This window comes from Nanorana parkeri, unplaced genomic scaffold (genome assembly GCF_000935625.1).
Source record: "Nanorana parkeri isolate BGI_ZX_2015 unplaced genomic scaffold, ASM93562v1 scaffold1808, whole genome shotgun sequence".
Classification (NCBI taxonomy): domain Eukaryota; kingdom Metazoa; phylum Chordata; class Amphibia; order Anura; family Dicroglossidae; genus Nanorana; species Nanorana parkeri.
Window position 1 is genome coordinate 167,270 of NW_017308076.1, and position 9,902 is coordinate 177,171.

General features: G+C 41.8%; 1 protein-coding gene across 1 annotated transcript in view; it reads right to left on the reverse strand.

Moving 5' to 3' along the window:
* The window catches only part of TNRC18 (trinucleotide repeat containing 18), a 114,744-nt gene that overhangs the window by 76,985 nt on the left and 27,857 nt on the right, over positions 1-9,902 (reverse strand). The window contains exons 3-4 of the mRNA XM_018571676.1: positions 5,845-5,973; positions 2,595-4,244 (exon numbers count right to left, since the gene is read on the reverse strand). Coding sequence (XP_018427178.1) covers positions 2,595-4,244; positions 5,845-5,973 — 1,779 coding nt within the window. The remainder of the gene's footprint in view (positions 1-2,594; positions 4,245-5,844; positions 5,974-9,902) is intronic.

Genomic DNA, 9,902 nt, shown 5'->3' on the forward strand with positions numbered 1-9,902 from the left:
AATCCGGCCCTGATGGCCTCTAGAGCCTTGGTTCTCAACTGGTGGGTCATGACCCAAAAGTGGGTCACCGCATGCCTTCCACTTTTCTAGGTGAGAGGCTCCTCTGCCTTCTCCTAGCGCAGCATTGTCAGTTCTTGCGCCAAGCAGCCATTCAAAATATTGTGCCGGGTGCCAAGTGTCAGCTTGAGATGGAATGGGGCTATGGCCGTGAGGAGGGGGCTCCATCCATACATGCATTGCTTACAGCTCCCTCACGTGTCCTATAGAGGTGCCTGGAGCAGATCTGTACAAGCAATGCACATATGTCTGGAGCTCTTGCACAGCACAGCAGCCCACACTGGAACCCAGGCTGGGGATCCACTCCAGTTCTCATAAGGTAGGGAGACTGGGTGGACCTTAAAAAAAAATTAAAAGATTTTTGGAGTATGTATGAGAATGTCTGAGTGTGTGAAATTGTGTATGTATGTCAGTGTTTTTGATGGCCCGTTCACACTAGTACAGTGTTAACCACATAGTATTGTGGGACTAACGTAATCGCACTTACTGTGCATTCTGGTGTGGGAGGTGTGTTGCATTGCCATTTATTTGAATGGTACCCTAAATACACCTCCTACCCACAGTTTATATGCCTGCACCAGAATGCGCGGTACACTAATGCCGTGCGTTCCATTGCAGTGCAACCTGGGTCTCAACTTAATGGCCTAGGACAAATGTGGGTCCTGAGGTTACACAGGTTGAGAATCACTGCTCTAGAGGTAATCGATATCAGAACTGCAGGGCATGTAGCCCTCAGACATAATGCTAAAAACAAAACAAAAAAAGCTAAATATATTAAAGTCACTACATTACATGGATACAATATTTAACAAAATAACACAGGTTACCTCTGGCAAACACCCTTAAAAAAACTTTACAAACATCCAATCCCCATTGTAAAATGGTCATAGTCAGCTGCACAATAAAGATTTAAAGAATGAGATCCGAAAGAATTAGGAATTTTTTTTTTTTTTAAAAAGGTACGCATTCAAATATATAAGCTTACAAAAAAAGAAGCTCTTATTTTTATACACAGCAGTTTAAAATAGTAAACACATAGCACGTACAATTCAAACAATTGGCTCATTTTATATACCTTTATTCCCTATCAGAATCAGTGCTGGCAGAGCTGCAGATAACCACCGCATTTATTTCAAACGCAACACTCCTCGATAGGATACAATGCATGATAAAAAAAAATCTTGATGTTGGTGTAACAGTGGAAGTAATGTGTGGAAGGAGAGCACTCCTACTCCTCCCTCAACAGCGGGCCAGTGTGGTGGCTATCTGGGGCTCTGTCAGCATTGATTCCGATAGGAGGGAATGGTCCGTTAGTATCCATGCATTTGCCCACCAAACTTTTAGAAGATACATCCATTTTGTTGGATCTAAGAGGGTTTCAGTATCATACCAATGCCTCAGCTACTCCTGATAAAGCAGAAAGGCTCGAGGCTGAAATGCCTCGAGTTTATTCCATCCAACTACCGCCACTACGGTACAGAGAAATGTATAATACACATTCAGACTTTTCCCCCACTTGTCACCAGGAAAATCTCTCCAGCAAAAGCCTCCGATAGCTGCTCTCTAAATAATAATGTTTTGGCTCAACAAAAAAAAAATTAACGCACAGCTGCTCCAGATTTTGTCTGCTCCACTTTTAATATATTCCCCTAACAGTGTTGATGGGAAAATCTCTACTGCAACGCTATTGTATTTTGACAGCGAACAAAACAAAAAAAAAAAAAACACAACAGTTTGGTTGGTCGGCAAACCCATTACAGAACAGGTAAGTATAACATGCTTGTTATTTTCATTAAAATACACGGTCCCCCTCACACACATGAAGTCCTTTCTAGCTTAGCAGATTTCGCAAATGGCACTCTATAAATCCGAAACACTGACACAAGGCAAGGATGGTTAGTTTACATAGCTAAATACAAACCAGCACTATGTGTCTAGTACAATGAATTAGCCAGAGTTGCCTGTTTACCATTTGTCCATAAGCTATAGGCTAGAAGACATTCTAAATAGTAGAGTTTCTTTGTAAAGCAAATTATTCTCACCTTGAAAATGTCTTTTATATCTCTGTGCCGTGTACAGCAGCTCCTCTAACATGCCTCTACTTGTTTTGTGCAGGTGAATGGGGAAAGAGACTTGACGTAGAGCAAAACTGAGTTACCAAGTCCATTTTCTTAAGTTACCATTACTTAAATTTCATTTTACATCAATAAATGCAGAAACTTGACTGTACATGACACAAAAAATTAAGTTGCTGTAATTCCCAGCATTATAATTTCAGCAGCTCATGAAAGTAGGTTTTCAAATTAAAAAGTTTATTTAAACCAATAAATTAGGAATTTTATCTTGGAAATACGCATTTAATTAATTGGGGGGGTAACAGGTCTCTCGAGTTTTTTTTTTTTCCACACTCTAAAAAGTATCAGGACTATTCTATTCCTTCCCCACGTTATCCAAACCTGACAAAACACTGTAACAAAACTACTCAGTAGGATCACATAAAAAGCAGTAACAAACTAACAGACACAAAATGACCTTACCTTTAGATGAGACAGATTTATTTCCATTATTGTCCTTCTGTCGGGCAACAGCCACGGCAATTCCTACAGGTGGATTACGCACTTCTACTTCTCCTTGGAAACCCACTGTATCCTTTGTAAATGATTTAGTACTTCCAGGTCTATCTGGGTCTCTCTTAACATCTTGATGGGACACACTTTGCCCCTTTGCAGTTTTTCCTTGAGACTCATTCAACTTCATGCTTCCAAGTCCCCCAAAGGGGCTTTTTTTGTCGCTACTTTTCCAAAAAGCTGCCTCTTTCTCAAAGTTCCCACTGTATTTAATAAGGCTCTGCATGGCACAGCCCTCAGAGTGACTCGACGGATAAGAGAAATCAGAAAGGGCTTTGTTGGAACCCAAAGTCTTTGTTTCTGTACACAGTTTCTTTGCTTCCTCTTTTCCATGACTTGTGAAATGTTGTGCTGGTGAACCATCCCTTTGTGAAGACATATCACTGATTTCTAAATGTTTTGCTTTTTGTTCTGGGATGTTGGCAACGGAATGTCCTGTGTGCTGATGAGAATCTAAAAACCCAGAAATCTTGCATTTTTCTTTAGAATGGTCACCTTGCCTGCAGTAGGTAGCACCAGCATCCTTGGCAGATACGAATGTTTTTTGTAAAGAGTTAAATGTGGGAGTGTCTATTAAGGAATCCGATACACCATGGCTTTTTACGGAGGAGTTACAGCAAATTACAGACCCCTTCTCCCTAAATACCTCCACCCTTTTAGGTTCATTGTTAGAAACGTCCTGGAGAAAATTTGAATATGAGAATTCCGCCTTTTCATCCAGCTTGCCAACTTCTTTTCCCTTAAAGTCATGGATTTGGTAGCCAACTGGTGAAGAATTATTCTGTTCCTTCAATACCTCATAACGAGGTTCACAAGTTGGTGCTACTATAGTCTTTATCTTATCACTGTCCTTGTTGTGTAGTTTGATGTTGTACATGGAAGTGTGGAGAGGCTGTGCAGGCACTGGGGAAGAGGAGCCTATTTTACATAACAAATTTGAGGGATGTAATGAAGAGCAGCTGCACAACACATTTAAAGTCTTAGCTGGTGTCACAGCAGAGTCACTACGTTTTGCTCGACTTAAATTTGCAGGTAACAAAGTCCTTACGTTTTCATCATGCCTGCTTGCATCTCTGACACATCTGTCATCCTCAGAGCTAAGTGTTTTAACAAATGAATCACTGCCATGATTACAACTACTTAGAGAAGTCGGAAGAGTGTGTGAAGACTTTTCACTGCTTCCTGACCAATGGATCCGAGCTTGATCAGAAATGAATGAAGAAACATGGTCCCCAATCTTAGGCACCCTAGGAAGACCACTTTTCTTCCGCTCTTTTTCCACTTTAGTCTCTGAATCATAATCAGCCATTTCACCAGGAAGTGCCTCCTCAGATAGCCGGCCATCCTTTTTTGATGTGCCCATCAGCTGAGAGTTGCATAACAGTTCATTTCTGTAAAACCTCTCCTTAGAGTCTTTGGAAGCCTCTCTTGAATTCTTGTAGGAGTGACACAAAGCATCGCTCTCATTCAAACGGGAACTCTGTGTCTGGTTTGTGGAAGTCTTCCCCATGGATGCCCGTGGATGATATGTTGACATTGGAGCAGAGAAGCAAAACCCATCTACAGAAATGAAAACAGAAAAGAAACTTAAGTGGTTTGGTCACATACCTCATGGCAGAACTATTACTTATCGGTTTATTTCTGTTGGTAATTTCATTTAAAAAAGTTCTTCTACTTTAGCATTAGTTCTAGCCAACCACCTTTTTAACCCCTTGATATTTAACAACTTGGAGGGCCTTGGATGTACACCGTATGCCCAAACAACTTCATCTAAGAACCTTGGGCATAACTTGTACGTCCAGTACTTCCTCCCACATTGCTGTACCTGGTGAAACCCTGGGACCAACTTTAAGGAGTTAAAACAGACTAGTCCCACTCTGTGTTGCAAGAGCACAGACAGTGGCTACTATGTAACTGAAGCCTGCAGTGTTCATTGATGAACATGCTGTAAAAAAGTATTAGTGTTACAATTTACAATAGTTTTTTTATGTGCACATTAAAGGATTACCCTTTGACCTGCACTTAATGTCAGTTAAACCAAATTTACAAGTAAAAAAAAAATTTAATAAAAAGGGTTACTTTAACTCTTGGTTAACTCTAATCACCTCAAATTACTCCTTTCACCTCTGTTATGTGTGTACTTTTCTTCCCATTTTGGTAGTTTTAAAGTGTTCCGAGTGAAGAACAGCAGTGTGCGAAATGTATTTGAGATACATAAGAGAAGCAAAGACGGGCTTCTGATCGGCACCTGCTGAGCTCCCAGGTGAAGGCAAGCAGAGGATGTGAGCAGTGATCTGCATTGTTAATGACCTTAGAACAAAGTCTGAGCAGGTTGGTCATTACTGGAGGCTCTTTAAAGGGAATGATTATCTCCTTTGTTTTTGTTTTTTGGAATTAACCACCAGGAGAGAAGCCATGCTCTCAACAAGCAAGAATAATGTCAAGTCAGCTGGCCCTTATCAATGTAAGGGACATGATCCCATATGTCCCAGTGTAAAGGTGCCCATACACCTTACGATTATCGGACGAAACTTTTCGTCCGATCGAATAGTCGTACGATTTTCGTACGGCAGCCCCATCCTGCCCCGATGATCGCAAGAATCATTTAGCCGTAATTAACCAAAAGCACCTGGACGAAATGCGGTAATTGATTTGCCGTATTTTCGTTAGCGCAAGCGCAGTGTACATCGTACGACTTTTGACGGACGGAAACGCCAACAAACTTACGACAATCGTACGATCTAGCAAAGTTTTCAAACATGCTTGACCGTCAAAAGTCGGACGATTATACAGTATTGTCGGTCGGACACTGCAATGCACACATACGATTATCGGACGAAAAGTCGATCGCATACGATTATCGTCCGATAATCGTAAGGTGTATGGGCACCTTTAGGGATGTCTAGCATTCACCCTGCCTTTCCAGTCTTATTTCCGTTGTTACATCAATAGTCTGTTTGCACTCGTCATTGCATTAAAAATAAATTTTTAGCTGGATTTGTGTGAACATGCTTTGGTGCAACGTTACCCCGATTTTGTAGACTCACAAAAATGTCAAGCTAGCTAAACTATATTCCCAATATGTAACATTTCTGAAAGACAGAAAATGACAAAACATCTTTTTAAGACAATCCTGGAGTTACAAAAAAAAGTTTGTTACCTTTTGGAGGATCAATCAGATGATTCCGTGGCCCCATATGAGTCAGTAGAGGGCTACCACCTGTAGAGGATTCCAGGTGACTTAGAGGAATGTAGGAATGGTACACAGTTCTTCCGAGGTGGGGATAGCCTACAAGGAACAGAAAAAGTTATATTGCTGTTACATATATATATATACACATACATACACAGTAAGGCTCATGGAAGCAAAATGAATCCTAAAATACCACATATGAAAATATAGCACCCTAGAGCCACTTCGTTAAATGAAAAGTTGCATATCCTGTCTTAACCATATCAGGTTTTGTGAAAATGTGACAAGCTGCAGTTTGGCTAAACATGCACCTTTCATAAAAGATGAAGCAAAACGCAAAATTAAACGTATTTTTTTTTTTTTATACACAGAAAGCAAGATAAAGCACACTCAAATCTGCATGAAAACATAGTCCAAAATACATGGCATATTTAAAGTGACATTAACTCCTTCGTGACGGGAGTCCCACCACAAAAGGGACCAAATGACTCGTCACGTACACTGTACGTGACGAGTTATTTGCTGCATTAGAGGGCTGGTAACCGCTGAGAATAAGCGGTTACCATTCATTAATGGATGCCTCAGTATAGAGGCATTCATTAATGAAAGGGTTAACCTTTTTCAGACACCTGATACCTTAATATCGGGTGTCTGAGAGTCAAAGCAGAGCGGCAAACATACCGGCAAAAGCCGGCATTCTGACAGCTCGTATAGATCTAGAGATATCACTCTAAAGCTATACTGGCTTTTTTTTTCTTTCACTTTTAGCAATAGATACATAATGTATCTATTCCTGAAAAAAGAATGTTTCAGTTTTCTGATGGTTGTTGGAACATTCAGAAAACCTTAGTGACAGCTGAATCCTGAACTGCTGCAGGATCAGTGTCACTAACTTATTATTGGCTGTTCTGAAGTTTGAAACAGCCTAATAATAACCAAAAATGTATTAATTTATCAAGCAGTAATAGTGAGATTAATTCACAATGACTGCTTGATATAATTAAAACAGTAAGGCGCATATTACAGTATTGGTTTATGTTAAAACATCTGAGGGTTTAATGTCACTTTAAGAGCTTAACATAAATGTGCTGTCAGAACCAAACAACCGGCCACCTTTGCAGAATAATTTGCAGTTCAAATTTACACCCATTTCAATATTCATCAACAATCACAGCTCACATACCTACTTCTTCTGACTTGCATTTCCAGACACTTGTTAAAACCCTAAACACACGCAACGAAAAATAAATTTCAGAATGATCGATTACACTAAGGCCCCATTCACACCTGACCGTTTTGTAGCGCGTCCTACGCTCGATGAACGCTCTACAAAACGGTCAAAAAAATAAATAGCATTGTAGTCAATGGTATCGTTCCCACCTGTCCGTATTTCCGCCCGTCCCGAACGCACTACAAAACGGCCCACGCATGAAAAGGTCCCGGAGCGTTTTTTGCTGCGTATTGGTCCGTTTTGTAGGGCGTTTTCCATTTGTATACTGCCAAGTAGCCTTTGGGGTCGCGCGACTTTACCGCGAATCGCGGTAAAAAAACCGCGTGACAGACGCGCATATTACAATACGCATAGGTGTGAATGGGGCCTAAATATGTACCACTTCTAGGTCTCTCCAGCCAAGGGTTAATGATCAGGTACTAACAAAAGGTCCCAGTTCTGTTTTGTTCAACTGTTTCCAATAGGACCTTTGACCACTGCAGCAGAGGGGGAAAGAGGCTGGAAGGACCGGTCTAACAGCCAGCTGGCTATGAGGATCAGGTGAGTGCAACTTTTTATTTTTTCATACCTAGACCAAAACAGGCAGTTAACCCTTTTGCAGTGCAAGGGTAGCCCCACTTCCAAGGGTGAAGACAAATTTTGCCCAGAGCTCTTCTTTAAGACAGCCCAGGCACCTAAAAATATAATAAAGCACCTCCATCTAATCAAAGCAAGAATAACAAAGAAAAGCAAATGTGCTTATTAGAAAGATGCAATATCACCATAACTGGCAGCCACACAAGTCAAGAAACAAGAACTAAAGAAAATCGGCATTGACCTATATTATGTAACAAACAATGAATATGCCAAGGTTAACCAGAAGCAGACAAGGACCTCATTTCAGTCAAAGCTTCTCTGTATACACAAATGTTGATGCTTTCTAAAAAAAATACCAATAGATGTAAAAAAAAAAAAAAAAGTTTGCAAACTCTTAAGAAACCATGCAAACAGCATTTTTTTCAATGTTTCTTTACCTCCATCCCCGCCCCCAGTGCTAATCCAACCCACTCTCCTCATCTGAATACTTAACTAAGTTCCGTCATCGGGTCCCCCAGGGTTTACGCCGCATGCGCAGTGGAATAGATCTAGCCTCCCTGCCCCCATAGAAGTGGATAAGGGGAATGAATCTGCATGTATGGGCAGCGGTAGGGATTTTTTGCTAGACTTCCTCCTATGTGTGATCTAATCTTCATTTAAGTCATAATAAACTTGGAATTTCCAAGTGTAAACAGTTTTTCGTTTTTAAACATTTGTACTCAATATTCTATCTGCCCTCGTTAAACTGAAAAGATATTCCTGGTTTCCTGTAGAATGTTGTCACTTATACAATCCACTATTCAATATTTCAAACCTTGTGTTCACTTGAAATAATTGCCAGCCATGTTGAAATGTGTTTTAAAAGGAGAACTATGGGGTCCCCATAGTTCTCCTAAGGGTAACGGGAAGACACAAACTAGCATTCTACCGTCACCCAAAGCTCAGTATACCGCGAGCTACAGCTCGCGGTATACCGAGACGCCGCAGCTGGGACGGATCCCGACATTACTGTCTGGATCCACCCAGCTGCTTGAGTGACAGCTGGCTCTGCCTATCTAGAGGCAGAGCCAGCTGTACACGCCCCCTCCCCCTGTCCGTTCCGCCGGATGGGGCGGACAGGGGAGGGGAATCCCTTCAGGGAGCCGTGACAGTCACGGCTCTCTGCAGGGACAGGATCAAGAAGTGAGCGAGCGTCGGTATGTGTTCGCTCACTTCCCGATCTATTGAGCCGACCTGTAAGGCCTTGTTCACACCAAGCGCGGAGCAGATCCGGACCAGAGCAGGTGCAGACCGGATCAAAACTGCGTCCAATGTATTCCTATGGTATTTTGACCTCCAGTTCACATCGCAGCGTGCGGATCCAGACCGGATGAAAATAATGCGGCAAGCCCTATTTTACCTGCTCTGGAACGCATCAAAAACGCATCTAAAACGCATCAAAAACGCATGCAAGTGCCTGAAAGTCCATGTTAAACTTAAAAAAATATATATATATATTTTTTTTTTTAACCAAAACCGGCCCTAAACGCATCCAAAACGCGTCTAAAACGCGGCACAACCCACTACACTGCGTGTGCAGAAACCTGACCGGATCTGGTCTGCATTTGGTGTGAACAAGGCCTTAAGATGAACTGCAGGCAGATATTAAAAGCCACAAATGAATGCAGCTCTGTAATACCAAATGAAATGTGGTTTTCTAATGCAAGCAATGCAAGTATCTGAATTCAGCTTGATATCAGCTGCTTGCAGTCAATGTACAGATGTAAGATCTCAGACTGAGGGAGAGAGAAGCAGCACAAGGAGCCAACCAGTTGTGCAATGGTCCAAAGAGCATGCTGACAGAAGAGAGAGAACAGTGACAGAGAGGAGCTCTTCCTTTCACTGTCCATGTACAGGATGAGAAGCAGACCTTTTTTTAAGCTGGCCATACACTTATATTTTCTTCGTTCAACCAGCGGGCTGAACGAAGGAAATATAACAGAGCTTATGAGCGTTGATGGAGGAATCTCCCACTGTCTGCATTGTATTCTGACAGTGGACAGCTGATTGGCTGTTCGTTCGAAGAATTTCCAACCGGCTCCTTTGATCAGCTGATCAGGGGATGCCGGTGAAATGGTGGCGACTGTGCGAATTTTGGCAGGTTCATCGAGAACCGGCCGAAATTCACATGGTGTATCGCCAGCTTTAGTGTTGCTGCAGTGCAGCAAGGGGGGGGGGG